The sequence below is a fragment of the Chiloscyllium plagiosum genome, unplaced genomic scaffold (genome assembly GCF_037043375.1).
Source record: "Chiloscyllium plagiosum isolate Xiang-an unplaced genomic scaffold, Cpla_swu_hap1 HiC_scaffold_20, whole genome shotgun sequence".
Classification (NCBI taxonomy): Eukaryota; Metazoa; Chordata; class Chondrichthyes; order Orectolobiformes; family Hemiscylliidae; genus Chiloscyllium; species Chiloscyllium plagiosum.
Window position 1 is genome coordinate 41,747,865 of NW_028270158.1, and position 20,876 is coordinate 41,768,740.

The window sequence follows — 20,876 nt, forward strand, 5'->3', positions numbered from 1 at the left end:
GGGTGGACAAAGTTAAAAATCACAACACCAGGTTATCGTCCAACAAGTTTATTTGGAAGTACTAGCCTTCGGAGTGCTACTCCTTTTCAGGTAGATGTGGAACAGGATCATAAGACACAGAATTTATAGCAAAACATCAGCGTCATGCAACTGAAATGACATATTGAACGAACCTAGATTACTGTTAAATCTTTCATCTTTTAGAATGGGATGTAGGTTTTGGTTCATTAATGCAAGGTGCTGCATTTTGGGAAAGCAAATCTTAGCCGAACTTAATGGTAAGGTCCTAGGGAGTGTTGCTGAACAAAGAGAACTTGGAGTGCCGGTTCATAGCTCCTTGAAAGTGGAGTCGCAGGTAGATAGGATAGTGAAGGAGGTGTTTGGTATGCTTTCCTTTATTGGTCAGAGTATTGAGTACAGGAGTTGGGAGGTCATGTTGCGGCTGTACAGGACATTGGTTCGGCCACTTTTGGAATATTGTGTGCAGTTCTGGTCTCCTTCCTATCGGAAAGATGTTGTGAAACTTGAAATGGTTCAGAAAAGATTTACAAGGATGTTGCCAGGGTTGGAGGATTTGAGTTATAGGGAGAGGCTGAACAGGCTGGAGCTGTTTTCCCTGGAGCATTGGAGGCTGAAGGGTGGGGCATGAATAGGGTAAATAGGCAAAGTCTTCTCCCTGCAGGGGGTTGGGGGGTTTGAACTGCCAGAGGAAGTGGTGGAGGCTAGTACAATTGCAACACTTAGGCATTTGGATGGGTGTATGAATAGGAAGGGTTTGGAGGGTGCTGGCAGGTGGGACTAGATTGGGTTGGGATATCTGGTCGGCATGGACAGGTTGGACCAAAGGGTCTGTTTCCATGCTGTACCTCTCTGACTCTGACATTCTTGAGATAATTTAAAGTGTAACTTTTTTTAAAAAAGTGACATCTCAGCTCTCGACAATACATTAAAGATGTGGGGTTAGAGTTTCTGTGTCCCAACCTTGAGTCAGACTGGTTCTATTTCCAAAGTAGGCGTTTATAAAATGTCACATTCACTGTCTGCAGACTGTGCACTTTAGAATGGAGTGTATCTGCAATTACAGTTCTGCGTGACTTCCTTATTAATCGGAGCTATGAAGATTTGCTCTTAATTGCAATATCCAATGTCCTCCTTTTTCTTTCTTCCCTGTATACTTTTGTCTGTTACAAAAATCAGCCCCTTGGTTAGAATGCAAGCATAAATTGTATTTCTGTTTAAATTACTTGGGGGGGAAAAAAAAACCTTAAGATTTAATGATTGTACTTTACATACAAACATGATTTGGGAGGAACACAGCATAGCTTATTTCAGAAGGGAAAACAAGTAAGAAGTTTGGTTATGGACAGAAGAGGAAAAAAATCATTTTCCCTCAATTCTGTCTGTAATATTACATTTACAACCAAATGTGGTGAAGGTGGGTAGTAAGTATTTTTAATATGGTGGTGGATAGGGTGTCGAACAAGTCAACTGCTTTATCCTGGATAATGTCAAACGCCTTGAATGCTGTTGGAACCGCACTTCAGTGTGGAGTATTTTAGTACTAATTTGTACCTTTTGTAGATGGTAGATAGAATCATGAGGAAGTAAGTTATTTACTACAGTTCCTGTTCCCTAAACTTGTTTAATCTTAATATTTATATGGCTGTTCTAAATTTTTGTTAGTTGTAACAGTACTTCTAGTGGCTTTTCAATAATTGTGGTGGTGTTGAATGTCAAGGGAAGGTGATTAGATTCTCTGCTTGTCTGCCACTTGTGAGATCGTCATTTATCAACCAGAGTCTGAATGCTGTCCAGGTCTTGCATGTATGGACTACTTTACTATTCTTCCACTTGTAAAAAGGATTGAACATTCTGCAATCATCAGTCACCGTTCCCACTTTTGACCTTGTTGATAAAGATGATGGTCTTATGACATTGCCCTAAAGAGCTTTTGCAGCGATGCTTGGGTGTTCAGAGATAATTGATTGTCAACCACAGCCATTTTCCTTTGGGAGCCACACCTCCCAAAAGTACACCAAACATAACTGAGCAATTTTCCATGTTGTCTAAATGCTAGTGATGTACATGGCTGCAGCTAGTTCTGATGGGCAAGTCTTTGTTACTAATGTTGGGATATTGTTAGGATTCATAGTCTTTACAGTATCCACTATCTTCAGTGTTCTTTTATCACATGGAATGACAGCCTGGCCTCAGTAGCATGATCAGCTACTTCAAACCTGGATTTGATTGCTTCAGTCATACCTTTTTTTGTCTCATTCCATGCCTTTGTCATTGAAAATATGGAATTTGTGAAATCTCCTCCAGTTAGTTGTTTAATTCTCTATCTTCCTTCGTGTTGGATTGCTGTCTTTTGGAACAGATTTTCACTCAAAGGCCCTTTTACCTGTTCAGGTGGACTTGAAATATTACTGTGAGAAAGGTGTGACAAGTTTGCTGCAGAGAATGTGGGAAAGTGCATGTTTAGAAGAATTGGGGGCATCTGTTCTTACTGTAAATGGATCAGGGTAAATAAGGTGATACCATTTTTATCACTTGTTGAATGGTGTGGTAGAACTTCCTTCTCTTGCCAGAGGTTGGAGGCGCGCATATTTCACAGTGGGATGTCAGATAATTAAATTGCAGGTTTATATCAAAGACTCTTCATACTCAGTAGGAAAAGAACTTGTAATTTAATAAGCTGAGTGGAATATGCATGTTATAGGACAATCCTGATAGATTTTAATGTATACCACACTGAGCTGATTTGAATTTATGAAGCTCAGTTCCCTCATCTTGACTGCTTTGGGAAGGGAGTGTCTCATTACCCTTACAGGCTAGGAAAACACAAAGGTTGAAAGTTGGAAGATGTTCATGTGAGTGAGAAAAAACATTTTCCCATTCACTGACTGAAGGTTTCAAGGGACACAGACAGACATGATGGAAGCTCGTGGAAAGATTGACCCTTTTTATGGTCAGATTTGAGTGAACATTGCTTGTGATGGATTGAATGTTTGTTCCCTAGAACACGCGATCCAGCAATGTTATGAATTTAAGTTGCATTCTGGAATCTAAGATGATTTGAAAAGACAATGATACTGGGCATGTTAGCTGAGCAAGGTTACCTCATGACCTTTCCACATAGTTTAGATGAGTCCCTTGTTATGGTGTACTGTTAAAAGGGAAGGTTATCTAGCCAAAGCAATTAGCCATTGGGGCCTAACTGGATCAAGGTTTCCCACCTTGATGTGCAAGTAGCTTAATTAGTCAAGCATTCATAAACCTGTCAATGAGTTTCTCTTCCTATGCAAACTTTTTTTGCCATTTTATTGCTGCTCATTTGATTAAGGACATGTGGCATTTTTGTAATTTTAATACCAAATTCTGTATAAAGACAGCTTGTTTGCTGCAATAAGGAAAGTAGCCTGAGATAACTCTTAGGGGTAAGAGTCGGCGCCGCTACTCTGCCGAAGGGTTTAGAACCTTAGCTCAAGTCTGGCTTATAGATACCTATGTTATAGTATAACATTGATGTCATTGGTAAATGTAATAATTTAAACTAAACCATCCATAAGAGTTTTAAATTCCAGACTACCACAGAGTATTATCTCTCAGACAAACTGAGAGGGGCTACAGGACGGGTCTGTCAGGGATTTCCTGAGCTGTCTTGAATATGTACTTTAATAACTGTTTGAAACACTTCCGTTGTGTCCTTCCCACATTGCTGCTTCAACCAACACCATTATCTGATCATTCATTGAATTCCTATTAGTAAGACCTTTCTATATGCAAAATGATCGCTGCTTCCTACAGAATGACACTGATTGTATTCCAGAAGTAATCTATTTCCATGAAAGTAAGTACCCAACAGTCAATGTTTTGAGGGCACGTGGAAGAAGGGGGTTTGGTGAAACCTGCTTTCTGATGGATATTTTAAGTTTTTCTTTCTTGAGTTGTGCATGTGTCATGTATCTTACTGGCATTGGAGAGGATCTGGAGATTTATGAATCACCCCATCCTTGGAAACCAATGAGGTTTGAGAGGATAGTGGTGCCGATAAAAATTTTAAGGTGGGGGGAGAAGGCAGAAAGAATGGCAAAGGGAGATGCAACTATTTGTGATAACAGATCGCAATGTGGTGAGGAAGGAAATTTGGGTAGTTGATCAATTTCCACCACTTGGACACTGATTATATTGAATTAAGTTGAACATTACTTGAAAATATTTTTGGCATCGTTGGAATTTGTTTGCATAAATCTTTTAAAGTCTGTGTTTGTGAAAATAATGCACTATTCATCGTGCTTTTGCATCCTGCCACTATTGCTTTGTTTCAATCTTTATTACTAATTGCTGACTACGCTTTGATCTTTGGCTTCACTTCGTGAAGAGCTATTTACTCTGTCTTTTTATTTGTTGCCCTTCTATTAGTAAGGTGGGAAGAAGTTCGGGGAGAGCAATAACACCAGAATGGACCACAGGTCACATGACCTGTTTCTGAACTGTGCCTTTGATGTAAGACATTATTGAAAGTTGCTGCAATGGCTCATTCTGAGACTTCCGGACTTTGAATCTGAACTGTGCAATCCAGATCTGAGACCATATGTTACATTTAACAACACAACAAAGTTCCTATTCCTAGGATGAGCATATAATGCCATATAGTTTCCAATCTTTTGTCAGTCCTTACAAAAATAAACATGCTAAAATGCTTACTTTGCTGGCTTGCCAGCAAATAACAGTTGGTACAGAACTCTGGCTATAATCCTCTTTAAAAATCTTTCACGCACCCAACACCGTGGCCTAAACTTTGCCCTGCTGGTTTCCATTCTGCATTGTATCCACTTCAGTACCCTCATCTGCATTGGTAATTCTCTTTTTTTTTAGTCTGCTTTAAATCCGTAGCAATGTTAAGGTGTGTGTCCCAGTCAGCACCCTTTTGTTTCTTTTGACTCCAATTTTTGATTTTTCATCTCTATTTTTGGAATGTATTTCAAAACTATTTGATCTTTCTACTCTTTAAAGCTGTCATTTTAAGTGTTTTTTTTTAATCTTCCTCCATATTGTTGTATTCACTCTTGTAAACCACTGTTCAATAATTCAACGTCTAGATATATTGTATGAGTCTGTTTTTATTAAATTAAACATTACTTCTAATTAATCTGTAATCTCTCCAAATCTGGTTGTTAGGCCCCTCTGATTTGGGTTGTGGTTGGGGCTGTGGATTATGTAGCTGTAGAACAAAAATAAGATTTTTGTTTGTTTGCCACAGCCAAGTGACTTGGAAAATTCCAAACTTGCCAATGAATGCTTTTAAGAGCTGAACTGGTGGTCCACACCATTCAGGCTGATCTGAAGTATCTGTCCCTATTTGCGAAGGGATTTTGTTTTTTGCTTCATGATATTAATGTATTTGGGAGGTGAAATTGTTACGTCCTTTTTAATGTGCAAAAGAAAATGGAATGCTAAATGTGAAGTTTTTAATCTAATTTTAATGCTGTTTTTCTTGTAAGCTGTTGTACATTCCATTTATTGTAAACTACTACAACTGTTACGAACCTCTAATTCCAGAGGAGCCTCTTAAAAATTTTTCATGAATCCCTCTTCCTCTATGTAGCTCAAACATTGTTTTGTGAACTTCCTCTTCTTTTCTCTGCTACTCAAACAAGCTTCAATAGGCTGTGTTAATATTTATCATGATTGTGGTGGAAGGTAGATTACAATAAGTGCTTAAATTAATTAAAAGAGACTGCATGGTGCTCAGTGGTTAGTACTGCTGCCTTACAGCTCCAAGGGCCTTGGTTTAAGTCCAGTCTTGGGTGACTGTGTTGGAGTTTGCACATTCTTCCTGAAAATTGAATTTACTACAACAGGACGGGAGAGTTTCTAGAACAAATTTACTTTTATTTATACCAAGATATAGGGATTCTCTATTAAAAATCTTTGTCACCTCCATTAACAAATTTTAATTTTGTTAAAAGTGCAACAAATGTTGGCTGTTCAATGGGTGCCCATATCCCTTGGATTTTTAAAGAATGAATATCTAATAGGAAGTAAAATAGAGTTTTTGAGGAGCTTTATTTAAAATTCTGAATATGTTCCATGTCTTTTGTAGTGATAAAATGCAGCTACATTTGATTAGAATGTAATTGTAAGCTAGATGTAACTTACTAAGCTAAGTCAGGTATTCCATAGGGACTGCATGGAAAAGAATGGGCTCTGAGAGTCAAACCAATGCTCAAGAAATTGAGCCAAGTACATGCAGAGTCAATTTTTCAATTTTTGTATGGACTCACCTTGTACAATAGTGTATCCTGAGTTTCTCTTACTCTTAGATTTCAGATCTGCTAATTGGTCAATAATCGAATGTAAATATACATTAATGTTTCAGTCCACAGTTTTTGTTAATGTAGCTTCACTGTTTTCACAGGCATCTGAAGAGGCCTCCCTGCGTGCACTGGAGAGTCTTATGACAGAGTTTTTTCACAGTTGTACCACAAATCAGCGAAAAAGGGAGATTGGTAAGTGACTAGATCTGGCTATTACATTCTTTAGATGAATTGCTGTACTACTGTGGAGCTCTGACAGGTTTGTTTCTTTGCTACGTGAAGATGTTAGCAAATTGTTCCATTTATATCCTCTCTTCCTTTTCTCTTGAAGTCCCTCTTGTTTTCTTCTGCACCCCTCATGGCCATTTTGAGATCAAGAACTTGATGTGCTAGGAAGTGGAGCCCTTTTCCTTTGTTTGTTGTGATGTTCATCAGCTTGTTGTTTTGAATAGAGGTCTAAAATTTTCTTTCCCTCGAAACCTGTCATAATGAAGACCAACTGGTCTAGCGCCAATTCATGATGATTCCACTCCCATCGTCCCTCAACTGCCTCATGCATTCCATCCTCTATCTTTAATTAACTTTTTATTTTTCTAAGATATCATTTTGAACTAACTTTCAAGGCTCTATACTTTTTTTAAAAAAAGACATTTTATCTAACTCCTGTAAAAGTTAAATGAGGTCTTAAGCAAATGTACATTGTTACTAGTCAGACTTGTGTATAGGCAAATGATTGGGAAATGCTTTGGAAGCCTGCTTCATTGTAAATGTCCTTTGTTTCACAGAGGAGCTGTTAAATAATTTTGCACAGCAGATTGGAGCATGGCAACATTGTATTTACTTCTTATCCAACACTCGTAATGAGTACGTCATGATGTACAGTTTGACTGTGTTTGAGGTAAGTCGGGAATATAGAATGAAAGCTCTATGGTTGGCTTTAAGGTAGTTTTCACTGGCTTCACTGTTTCTGTTCTTTCCAAAAGTCCAATAATCCAACGCTGGATCTTTGAGTAATGGTGTGACTTAGGATTGGAGTCCTCTTCTTAGTCATAAGTAATGCAGTCATGGTTTATGGATTGTTTCTAACTAATATTGGATACCATTTGTGGACTGAAATAATACAATGAGTTCCTAGGTGACATGGAGAGAGGACCTTATTCATAGAAACATTGTTGTAGTTTCTTCCTACTACAAGGATGAGTAAAAATTTTGAAATGGTATCTGTTAATGTATTCAGCCAATAAAAAATAGTTGATTCAGTTTAATTTGCAGCAAGTAATTTCTTTGATTATGTTTCAATTCAGCAAGATGCCGTACAAAAGGTTGGTACATAAGATGATGCAAGACATAAAGGATAATGTGTTAGTATGGGTAGAGGATCGGTTAATCAGCAGGAAGCAACGAGTGAGAATAAATGAGTGCTATTTTGGTTGGCAATCAGTGACTGGTGTGCCTCGGGGTCAGTGTTGGGACCACAACTGCTCATAATTAGATGATCTAGAGTTGGGGACCATGTGTACTGTCAGAGTTTGTGGATGACACGAAGATAAGTGTTGAGCAAAGTGTGTAGAGGACTGAAACTCTACAAAGACATATAGTTTGAGAGTGGGCAAAGGTCTGGCAGACAGAGTACAACATTAACAAATGTGAAATCATCCATTTCAGTAGGAATAACTGTAAAAATGGGCTATTACTTGAATGGTGAAAAATTGCAGCATCTGCTATGCAGAGGGACCTGGGTGTCCTTGTGCATAAATCACAGAAGGTTGGTCTGCAGGTGCAACAGGTAGTTAAGGTGGCAAATGGAATTTTGTCCTTCATTGCTAAAGGAATTGAATTTAAAAGCAGTGAAGTTATGTTGCAGCTGTACAGGGTGCCGGGGAGGCCACACCTGGAGTACTATGTGCCGTTTTAGTCATCTTGAGAAAGATTAGATTAGATTAGATTACTTACAGTGTGGAAACAGGCCCTTCGGCCCAACAAGTCCACACCGACCCGCCGAAGCGCAACCCACCCATACCCCTACCTTTACCCCTTTAACCTAACACTACGGGCAATTTAGCATGGCCAATTCACCTGACCCGCACATCTTTGGACTGTGGGAGGAAACCGGAGCACCCGGAGGAAACCCACGCAGACACGGGGAGAATGTGCAAACTCCACACAGTCAGTCGCCTGAGTCGGGAATTGAACCCGGGTCTACAGGCGCTGTGAGGCAGCAGTGCTAACCACTGGGCCACCGTGCAAGGTTCTTGTGCAGTGCCAGTGAAATCAAACTGCTTTATTTACATCAGTCTGAGTCTGACCAGAGATGATAGAAGGAGTGCAGAGGAGGTTCACTAGGTTGATTCGGGGTTGAGAGGGTTGGTTTATGAGGAGAGACTGAGTAGACTGGGATTATATTTATTCAAATTTAGCAAAATAGGGGGTGATCTTATAGAAACAAAACTCTGAAGGGAATACATAAGATAGACATAGAGGATGTTCCCACTGACAGATGAAACTAGGACAAGAGGGCATAGCCTCAAAATTAAGTGGATCAGATTTAGGACTGAATTGAGGAGAAACTTCTTCACCCAGAGGGTTGTGAATCTGTGGGATTCCCTGTCCGGTGAAGTGACTGAGGCTTCCCCAAATGTTTTAAGACTAAGATTTTTTTTGAACAGTAAATAAACTGAGGGTTATGGTGAGAGGGTGGGTAAGTGGAGCTGAGACCACAAAGATCAGCCATGATCTTATTGAATGGTGGAGTAGGCTCAAGGGACCAGGTGGCCTACTCCTCTTAGTTCTTAGCTCTTATTCAATGTGCCCCATTAACTAATTCTTGGTATTAACTTTATGAAAATAATTCCTGTTTTTTTCTCAACAGAACTTGATTAATAAGATGTGGCTGGGAGTCCCATCTCAAGACAAAATGGAGATTCGAAGCTGCCTACCCAAGCTTCTGTTGGCACACCACAAGACAATGCCATATTTCATCCGCAATAAGCTGTGTAAAGTAATTGTGGATATTGGGAGGCAGGATTGGCCAATGTTTTACCATGATTTTTTCACCAGCACGTTACAGGCAAGTTAAGAATAAATGGTACTGATCTTGTACATAATCGTTACTATTATGGAATACCATTCATCCAATGTAATTCCTCATGAAAAAACTGGTCTCCTGAAATAAATCCGATTCCTTTGCTGGCATTCTGGAAGCACTTTACTTTGTAAGTTGGTACCCTTTGTGGAAAAATACTTCTAAGTTTCTCAAGTGACCCAGCTTTAATTTTAAGTTATACCCCACCTTGACCTCTGCTTTCCCAATCTGAGGAAATAGTTTCTCTATCCAACCTATAAAATCCTTTAACCATTGTCAATGTGTTGGTTAACCACAGCTCAATGTTTAAACACTAGGCAATAGAAATAGGGTTTTTACAACTTGACTTTATAACTAATCCTTTAAGTTCTTATCTTGTTATACATCTTGAAAAACAATGTGCATTTCCAGTGGATTGGTATCTAAAACTAAACCTGGTATACTCCAGATTGAGTTCTGTTCAGAGTTATATACTTTAGAAGTGTCACTTCTGTATGTTGAATCCAAACTTGAGGCAATGGTCAGTCAAATTCAAAATTTGAGCCTTTTTTAAAAAAAATTCGATTAGGGTTTGTATATTTATATTTTATTCAGTTTCCCTCCACGATACTTGTATGACAAGTGGAATTACTAATTGCCTGCTGGTATGCCACATACATTTGAGGCTGCAGCTGGGGCTAATGTATAACTGCAATGTGCTGAACCTTTCCCAGCTCGTGACAAGCTCAGCATAGTCCCAAGAGTGTCAAATCCACCAAGCTTTTTAATAGATATAAGCAAGGTTCTTGTGCAGTGCCAGTGAAATCAAACTGCTTTATTTACATCAGTCTGAGTCTGACCAGAGAAATGTTGGATTTGGAACTTGAACAACTGCAGTTTCATTAGGCATTAAAAATTCACTGCATTCAAGTTGAGGTTATCCTGTTGCACCAGGTCCAGTATAGGTTGCAGCTTGCATTTCTCCTGTTTATTGGCTAGCATGAGTTTGAGGTGCCTGTTAGAGGGAGTAATTAAAATGACTCATTAAAATTAGTCTTACGAAACAAACTTGGCTCAGTTGATCAATGTGTTGCTTTTGATGGCTTACCTGCCTGGCTCGTTAGTGCAGTAGCCAAGTTTGGTGAACGTCTGGGGGAGGGAGTTCAGTGCTGCTGAAGTGAATTAGTTCAGGTTACCTGTGAGCATTCTAACTTTACTGTGACAATGTCTATTTGGGTCTTGGCAAGCTGTGAAATGTTTTCCTATTGTAGCTAATCCAGGCTCCTTCCACCACACCTTTGGGTCTGATCATGTTGAAGACTACCTCAGAGGAGTTAGCATGTCCACGGGAGGACCTCAGTGTGGCACGGAAGGAAGAGCTCCGAAAACTGCTGCTGGAACAGGTGCCAACAGTACTAACTCTTCTCACAGGTCAGTACAGCACTGGGCAAACTGAAAGATTGTCGGTTGGGAAATCAGGAGGCTTATCAGAAGAGCAAAAGGAAGAGATGTTTTATTCTGTAATGAGTTATTAGGACATGGATGGGCTATAGTATACATAGATTTTTTTGAGGAGCTAACACAGGAATAAGAATGATGAGCTGAATGGCTTCATATGCTGCAAAGTTTTGAATATTTCATCTGAGAAAATATTGTTACCATCTACGTGACAGAATTAGTTCAAGTGGAGATAAGGAAATGTAAATAGTTGTTGTGGTTCTGTTTGCCAAGCTGGGAATTTGTGTTGCAGACGTTTCGTCCCCTGTCTAGGTGACATCCTCAGTGCTTGGGAGCCTTCTGTGAAGCACTTCTGTGATCTTTCCTCTGGCATTTGTAGTGGTTTGAATCTGCCGCTTCCAGTTGTCAGTTCCAGCTGTCCGCTGCAGTGGTCGGTATATTGGGTCCAGGTCGATGTGCTTATTGATTGAATCTGTGGATGAGTGCCATGCCTCTAGGAATTCTAGACAACGGAACGAGGACATGCCGCAACCTAAAGGACTAGCCACGTTACCATACATCAAGAGCATTTCCGAACTGACAGCCAGACTATTGCGACCACTAGGACTCATAACAGCACACAAACCAACAGCCACTCTCAGACAACAACTCACCAGAACGAAGGACCAATACCCAGCATGAGCAAAACCAATGTAGTGTACAAAATCCCATGCAAGGACTGCACAAAACACTACATAGGACAAACAGGAAGACCGCTAACGATCCACATCCATGAACACCAACTAGCTACGAAACGACACGACCAGCTATCCTTAGTAGCCACACACGCAGATGAGAAGCAACATGAATTCGACTGGGACAACACTGCTATTATAGGACAAGCCAAACAGAGAACAGCCAGGGAATTCCTAGAGGCATGCACTCATCCACAGATTCAATCAATAAGCACATCGACCTGGACCCAATATACTGCCCACTGCAGCGGACAGCTGGAAGCGGCAGATTCAAACCACTACAAATGCCAGAGGAAAGATCACAGAAGCGCTTCACAGGAGGCTCCCAAGCACTGAGGATGTCACCTAGACAGGGGACAAAACATCTGCAACACGAATTCCCAGCTCGGCGAACAGAACCACAACAATGAGCACCCGAGCTACAAATCTTCTCTCAAACTTTGAAAATGTAAATAGTATTTGAAGCTATGGGGTCAGCATGGAAAATTAGAATAATTTTGGATTTATTGAACATTTGCTTGCACAGGTATTGTAAGATAAACAGCTTTGTATTGTCACATACTCTTTGCAGTACCACATTAAATCATTGTGCAGCAAAGATTCTGGATCTAGCTGCTCCGGGATCGATACTCATCTTGTAAAAATATAGTAACAGCACAGCAATAGAGGTTTGGAGCTCCATTCCAGAAATGGTATTTGATGCTACACCACTTGTTAACTTTAAATCTGGGAAACGTTTGTTCAGCAGACCTATTAAGCGATATGGGACAAAGGCAGGTGTATGGAGTACTTTCTCCCCACCCTCCTCTCATTTATCTCTCCACCCTGCAGGCACACTGCCTCTGTTCCTGATCAAGGGCTTTTGCCCGAAACATCGATTTTCCTGTTCCTCGGATACTGCCTGAATTGCTGTGCTTTTCCAGCACCACTCTAATCTAGAACCAGGTGTATGGAATTAGACCACAGATCAGCCAAGACCAGTTTGAGGGGCTGAATGGCCTACTCATGTTCATTTGGTCTATACTCCTTGTTCTGAAACCGGTATACTAAGGACGACACTACACAGTTAAACTTGACTGATCGTAACGGGTGAGCATGCGAACTATCTGTCAGTGTAAAATACGTTATGACAGTGAGGTTGGTTTTGATTTTTATCCCAACTGATACTTTGGTTGAGTTGATGATCTCCAAGTTGAATGGTAGAATTTATGGTTCCAGAACATGAGCGTGCAAGCTAGCTTCACTGATGTATTTGAGGATGTTTTCCATCATTGGAGGTTTTTTTGGGAACTGGCATGAAACTAAGGCACAGTGGCACAATGCAAGAGAGCACTGGATTTTCCCCAGTGTCGACTGACCTTTCTCACTTTCCAGATTCAGGATCATTCGTCTTACTGTTTTGTCTACAAATTGGATGTAGATTTGTGTTTATGAACAATTGCACTTCAAAAATCCCAATGATGATCGGAGTGTTTTATAAAATAAGTTCTTTGTGTTGATGCATTAAGTTCCAGTATATAAAATGATGTTTGCAACACTTGTGAAGAAATAGTAATATCAGGTCATAGAGTCCTAGACATGTCCAGCATGGAAACAGACCTTTCGGTCCAACTTGTCTATGCCGACCAGATATCTGACCAATCTAGTCCCACCTGCCAGCTCCCGGCCCATATCCCTCCAAACCCTTCCTATTCATATACCCATCCAAATTCCTCTTAAATGTTGCAACTGTACCAACCTCCACCACTTCTTCTGGCAGCTCATTCCATACCCGTATTCGCTGTTTTTTCATTTTGAGCAAGTCTTGACTTTTTGTCCCATTTAACAGGAAAATGAGTTTCTGCAATACTAAATTGATCATCTATCATATTGTAAACTATTCCTCTATTTTCTTAGCCTGTCTGCAACTGGTGAAACAGTTGACTATGCCACCTTCCAAACATCTCTACTGTTTTCCAGTAGTGGCTGCAATTCACCAGATCAATTTTTATCTAATGTGGGAAGCATATCAGTCGCAATTACTTCTCCTATTGCTCGCCATCATTGTTTGGTGCATCCTGGGAATCTGTTCATTGGTTGCCTCCTATTTCTTGTGCAATTGATGCACCTTGGCAGCATAATCCAAAAACCTGTTTAGTCTTCAAACATGTTGGCAATGTTCACTCAACCTCATCATGACCTCTGTTAATTACCTCCACTGATCCTAAGCTAACCGACTACTTATCTAACATCTAGTAGTGGATTAACAATTTTTTTTCCAAATATATATTCTGAAATTACCCCATACGGACTCTGTTCACCAGCCATGAGCTCCATCCTGGTAACTGTCATAGCTTTTAATTTGATTTGGTGATGGGTGTTTGACAACACCATCTGCATTACAAAGACTGCCAATTTCCATCATAGTAGCATGTTAAGGTTCTACATCTGTCTCTCTCATCTGAAAATGTTATTGATGACTTTGTTAGATTTAGACTTTGACAATTCCAATGCTGTACTGGCAGGCCTTCATGTTTTACCTTTATCTTCGAGGTCACCCAGGTCTGTGCTGTTACTTTGAGCAAGTCATGTTCACCCATCACCTTTGTTAATCTACATTGAGTTTCTGATCAAGAAGAACTTTTGTTTTAAACTTCTCATCCATATTTTCAAATTCTTCCATGTTCTTACCTGTTCCTAACTCTATTATTCTTATAACATTCTGATTTTCTATATTCCTCTAATTCTGGCCTCTTGCATATTGGTTGCCTCCTCTTGCTGCTGTACCTAAAATCCTTTGCCCTCATTCATTCTCTTGACTCCTCTACCTCTTTCCTCCTTTTCAGATGCGCATTTAAAACCGACCTCTCTGATCAAGTTTTTTGTCATCTGCCTTCTTGCCACCTTGCAGCAAATGTCAAGTTTACTTGATATGCCTTTTTGAAGCATATTGGGCTGTTTTGTAGGAACATAGGAACTGCTGTAGACTATTTACTTATTTGAGTCTGTTCTGCAATTCAGAGGTAATGACTGATTTACACACAACACTGTATGCCTAACTGTCCTGTGTGCCTTCATATATTTTCTAATATGATTAAACATTTTGTTTTCAAGTTAACAATTGACTTGTCTTCAGTTGGCCTGAGGGGAAGGGGAATTCCCAACGTGAGAAGTGGAAGTAGTTTTTCTTAATCTGTTCCCTATTATTTTCATAAAGATACTATCTCCAAGGCCATTATTTGTATGAAATGTGCCCAGAACTGCCAATAATATAGCAGGTCTGATCTATCCAGGACTTTGTATAAGCATGAATTATATCCCTCTTTAATGCTCTAGGTATAAAGACTAGCATTGTTTATGATCTCTAATCGATGTACCTGGACCCACAAGCCTCTTTATAACTCCACATTTTCCAGCTTTTCACCAGTTGTGAGCAACTTTGTTCTGTATATTTAAGGTCTGAAGTGGGTAGCCTTCCCTTTTCCCTTTGGAATCTAATTTCCACTTAAACTATCAGTGTCTCTTAACAAATTTCTCTTATGTCTATATTACTGACAGCATTGCTGTAAACTTTCCGATGACCTAAAGGTATGTGGCCTTCTGTCCCATTATCGTAAGGAATGCAGTGAAAAGTTGAGGCCCCAAAGTGCGTGCACAGACCACTTCTGGCCCCAAACAGTTCTGATGAGTCACTGGACTTGAAATATTAACTCTATTTTCTTCCCACAAATACTGAGACCTGTGTTTCTCCAGCCATTTCTGTGTTTATACTGTGTATGGATTTTGGTTTCTGTCTCCTTTTCTCTCCACTAGTTGGTGCTAATACAGACAAAATGCTTTCATTTTGAAATACAATCCCTTGTATTTCTATAGTATCCATATGTTTCATATTGATTCGGTGATTAACTAGAGTTACTAACTGTTATCTTGCTAAATCAATAGTGACAATGATAAGCCTCACCCTACGATATAAGCTGAAGCTTTGTACAGTTGGTAAAAGTAAAATTTTAGGTGTTAGAATAAATTATAAATTTGTCAGTTCTGTAAATAAGTTTGCAGTAGTTGTCAAAATTGATACCCTTCAATTTATCGTGCATCTATTTATATATGTATATTTTGTAAATATTTATTTAGTTACAAATTAGATTTCCCCCCTCAATGTCAAAATACTTCAGTGTGTGCAGAAGTTAACTCTGGTTTTACTTCTGAGTAGGACAAACTTCCCATTTTGCAGTATTCTGCTGAGTGTCTACTTAAGCAAGTCTGTGGGGGAGAGCTGTACCAGCAAGGAAAATGTAAAATTTTCTAAATTCTAGGAAAAGATTTCTAGTTTGTGCCATTCAGCTGTTTTCCAACTAATAGTCCTGTAACCCATACTTTTCAGTAAGGATGAATGTACATCAGTGATTAAATGTGAAATGGATTTATAGACAGACAGGAAATCAATTGCTGTGCTTTGTGAAATATCAAAGTTCAAATAATTTAGCACACTTCATACCTGGATTTTTTTCTTTAACTGTTTCAAAGTGCTTTTTCAATTTGCTAATCCAGAAATTGGTCTATTCAGGTATGTGCACTAAGAACTGCAAGTAAAGCTGCCACTTGACTGTTCAATAAACTAACTTCTATTTTGTTCTGAAGGATGTGTTTTAATGAATGTTGCTGCTATACAGTACCCAATTAGAAAAGTTACCCTTGCAAATAGTATGAAAAGAAATGGTAAGGTGCTCAAATCACTGGCTGGTCTTGTTTGCTGCTGGCCTGTTGGCAACAAACATGGGTTAGACAATCTGACAGTGGGGGTAGCAAGAGCAATTAGGAAGATAAGTAATGGTAATGGGGGAATTTCTGGGACCATCTTTAATCAAGGCTGTGCTTGGCAGATTGTAGGATAGCCTGTTTGGTGTAGAAGTGGGGAGGAAGTGGCTGCAAGAGGGTTTGGAGGGAGTAGGATCCTATAGGTAGAGAGAACAATTAAAACTCTGGAATATTACCCAGAAGGATCTAAGAAAGCATCAAATTACTGAGCTTATGAGTTCCTTGCAAAACAGTGTGCAATCTCTAGTTTAAAACTTTAGTTGTATGAAACTTTTGATTAGGCCACAGCTTCAGGACTGCATGCAGTTCTGGTTATCACATGATAGCAAGAATGGGATTGCAGAAGAGTGTACAGAAAATTCTTCATGCTGTTGGCTGGATTGGAGCATTTTAGCTATCAAGAGAAATTGGATAAATGTGGGTTGTCTGTTTAGAGCAGAGAAGGTTGAAGGGGGAACCTGATTGAGGGACATGGACACAGTGGCTAGAAAGAAACTGTTCCTCTTAATTGAAAAGTCTGTATTGAGAGGGCATACTTTTAAGGTAAAAGAAGGAGAGTTAGGAGGGATTTGCAAAGATTTTTCACCTAGAGTCATAGAGATGTACAGCACGGAAACAGATCTTTCGGCCTAACTCGTCCATGCCGACCAGATATCCTAACCCAATCTAGTCCCAACTTCCAGGACTTGGCCCATATCATTCTAAACCCTTCCTATTCATATACCCATCCAAATGCCTTTTAAATGTTGCAATTGTACAAGCCTTCACCACTTCCTTTGGTAGCTCATTCGATGCACGTTGCCCCCTAGGTCTCTTTTAAATCTTTCCCCTCTCATCCTAAACCTACGCCCTCTAGTTCTGGACTCCCCCACCCAGAGAAAAGACTTTTGTCTATTTATCCTATCTATGCCTCTCATAATTTTGTAAACCTCTATAAGGTCATCCCTCAGCCTCTGATGCTCCAGGGAAAACAGTCCCAGCCTGTTCAGCCTCTCCCTATAGCTCAAATCCTGCAGGCCTGGCAACATCCTTGTAAATCTTTTCTGAACCCTTTTCAAGTTTCACAACATCTTTCAGATAGGAAGGAGACCAGAATGGCATGCAATATTCCAACAGAGGCCTAACCAATGTCCAGTACAGTCCCAACATGAACTCCCAACTTCTATATTCAATACTCTGACCGATAAAAGGAACGCATACCAAATGCCGCCTTCACTATCCAACCTACCTGCGACTCCACTTTCAAGGAGCTATGAACCTGCACTCCAAGGTTTCTTTGTTCAGCAACACTCCCTAGGACCTTACCATTAAGTGTATAAGTCCTGCTAAGATTTGCTTTCCCAAAATGTAGTACCTTGCATTTATCTGAATTAATCTCCATCTGCCACTTCTCAGCCCATTGGCCCATCTGATCAAGATCCTGTTGTGATCTGAGATAACCTCCTTCGCTGTCCACTCCATCTCCAATTTTGGTGTCATCTGCAAACTTACTAACTGTACCTCTTATGCTCATATCCAAATCAGTCACATAAATGACAAAATAGAGGACCCAGCGCCAATCCTTGTGGCACTCCACAGGTCACAGGCTTTCAGTCTGAAAAACAACCCTCAACCACCACCCTCTGTCTTCTACTTTTTGAGCCAGTTCTGTATCCAAATGGTTAGTTCTCCTTGTATTCCGTGAGATCAAACCTTGCTAACCAGTCTCCCATGGGGAACCTTGTCGAATGCCTTACTGAAGTCCATATAGATCACATCTACTGCTCTGCTCTCATCAATTCTCTTTGTTTCTTCAAAAAACTCAAATCAAGTTTGAGAGTCATGATTTCCCACGCACAAAGCCATGTTGACTATCCCTAATCAGTCCTTGCCTTTCCAAATACATGTACAACCTGTCCCTCAGGATTTCCTCCAACAACTTGCCCACCACTGATGTCAGGCTCACTGGTCTTTAGTTCCCTGGCTTGGCCTTACCACCCTTCTTAAACAGTGGCACCACGTTAGCCAGCCTCCGGTCTTCCGGCACCTCACCTGTGACTATTGATGATACAAATATCTGAGGCCCAGCAATCACTTCCCTCGCTTTCTACAGAGTTCGAGGGTATACCTGATCAGGTCCTGGGGATTTATCCACCATTGTGTTTCAAGGCGTCCAGAACTTCCTCCTCTGTAATATGGATATTTTGCAAGATGTCACCATCTATTTCCCTACAGTCTATAGCTTCCATATCCTTTTCCACAGTAAATACCGATGTAAAATACTCGTTTAGTATCCCCCCCATTTTCTGCGGCTCCACACAAAGGCCACCGTGCTGATCTTTGAGGGGCCCTATTTTCTCCCTAGTTATTCTTTTGTCCTTGATGTATTTGTAAAAACGCTTTGGATTCTCCTTAATTCTATTTGCTGAAGCTATCTCATGTCCCCTTTTTGCCCTCCTGATTTCCCTCTTAACTATACTCCTATTGGCTTTATACTCTTCTAAGGATTCATTCAATCTATCCTGTCTATATCTGACATATGCTTCCTTGTTTTTCTTTACCAAACCCTCAACTTCTTTAGTCATCCAGCATTCCCTATACCTACCAGCCTTTCCTTTCACCTGAACAGCAATATACTTTCTCTGGATTCTCATTATGATTTCTGAAGGCTTCCCACTTTTCAGCAATCTCTTTACCTGCGAATGTCTGCCCCCAATCAGCTTTGAAAGTTCTTGCTTAATATCATCAAAATTTGCCTTTCTCCACTTTAGAACTTCAACTATTAGAACTGCTCTATCCTTTTCTATCACTATTTTCAAACTAATAGAATTATGGTTGCTGGCCCCAAAGTGCTCCCCCACTGACACCTCAATCACTTGCCCTGTCTTATTTTCCAAGAATCAGTCAAGTTTTGCACCTTCTCTAGTACGCATATCGACATGCTGAATCAGAACATTTTCTTGTACACACCTAACACATTCCTCTCCACCTAACCCCTGAACAACACTATGGCAGCCCCAATCTATGTTTGGAAAGTTAAAATCCCCTACCATAACCACCCTATTATTCTTACAGATAGCGGAGATCTCCTTATTTTGTTTCTCAATTTCCCTCTGACTATTGGGGGGGTGTACAATATAATACTAATAAGGTGATCATCCCTTTCTTATTTCTCAGTTCCACCCAAATAACTTCCCTGGATGCATTTCTGGGAATATTCTCCCTCAAAACAGCTGTAATGCTATCCCTTATCCCTATCCCTTACAGCTGTAATGCTATCCCTTATCCCCCTCCCTCCCTTTCTATCCTTCCTGTAGCATTTGTATCCTGGAACATTTAAGCTGCCAATCCTGTCCATCCCTAAGCTATGTTTCTGTAATTGGGGGTGCTGGGAATTTGGAATGCAGTGCATGTGTGGGTAATTAGAGGTGGAAATCTCAACTTTTAAGTGACAGCATTCAAGGCAGTGAATATAAGTATTGGTAAGTGGCACAGACTCAACCTACTAATCCCAATCTATGAACCAAAGAGCACCTCTTCTGTGCTATATAACTAAATAATAACAAATTTTTGTGAAATTTGGATTGCTTACTTGTGCCACAGCAGTGTAGCAGCAACAAAAAGTCAGCCAGAATGGGCTCTATCAAACATAACTAAGAACTGCAACTGTGATACTATTATGGCAAAGATTGACAAGGCCAAAGGCCCAATGGGTTGGCCATGAAGACCTGTTTTCAGCATCTGAACATTTCATGATTAATAACTTGCTGGTGTTTAATGGAAAATATCTTACATGGGATACATCGATGATACTTGGAATCACCAAGTGCAGATTCAGGATTTGGTCATTAGAGTCTCCTTTCACCTCACTAAGGAAGTTAAGGGCTTCCAGTGGATCCCTGGTTCACGTTGTTATAGATCATTTAGGATTCCAATGAAAAGTTTTTTTACATCCAGAGTGGTCAGCCTATGGAAAGCGGTTGAAACCAAAACATTGAAATTTTTTTCAAAGAATTGGATATTATTCTTAAAGCTAAAGGGCTCAAAGAGTATGGAGTGAAGGCAGAAACAGGTTACTAAGATGGATGATCAGTCATGGTCATATTGAATGGCAGGGTAGGCTCAAAGGGCCTACTCCTGATCCTAGTTTCCATATTAAAACCGTATATATTCTGGAATATCTGCTTAGAAATAGTGTGGCAGATCCTACTGTAATGAACACTTATATTTAACAATTAAATTGGCGATCTCCAACTTAATGTTCCAACTTTGTGCATGCGATGGAAACTTGCACAGTTGTCTCTTTACACAGAGAGGGGAAGTGTCTATTATGTGAAGGCTTTTTGTGTAGAATGTTAGTGATTTTGAAAAGAGAAATGTTTTTCTGTTGATCACTTTAGATACCATGATGTCAGGAAATTAATTCTTGCGTTGTGGTTTTAAAACGCTTAGTGAAAAATTATTATTTTGGATATTGATTAATTTTTTGAGAATCTAACTAGCTTGTACATCAACACCAATAGC

General features: G+C 39.9%; 1 protein-coding gene across 2 annotated transcripts in view; it reads left to right on the top strand.

The window, feature by feature from the left end:
* xpo6 (exportin 6) overlaps positions 1 to 20,876 on the top strand; it is a 142,125-nt gene that overhangs the window by 38,599 nt on the left and 82,650 nt on the right. The window contains exons 1-5 of one of the 2 annotated variants that reach the window (XM_087997866.1): positions 4,491 to 4,509; positions 6,425 to 6,515; positions 7,109 to 7,221; positions 9,193 to 9,390; positions 10,656 to 10,815. In XM_087997866.1, the coding sequence (XP_087853992.1) occupies positions 6,464 to 6,515; positions 7,109 to 7,221; positions 9,193 to 9,390; positions 10,656 to 10,815 (523 nt within the window). In that variant the 5' untranslated portion in view covers positions 4,491 to 4,509; positions 6,425 to 6,463. Of the gene's footprint in view, positions 1 to 4,490; positions 4,510 to 6,424; positions 6,516 to 7,108; positions 7,222 to 9,192; positions 9,391 to 10,655; positions 10,816 to 20,876 lie in introns of those variants that run through there. The other variant, XM_043711504.2, reaches the window with a different exon arrangement.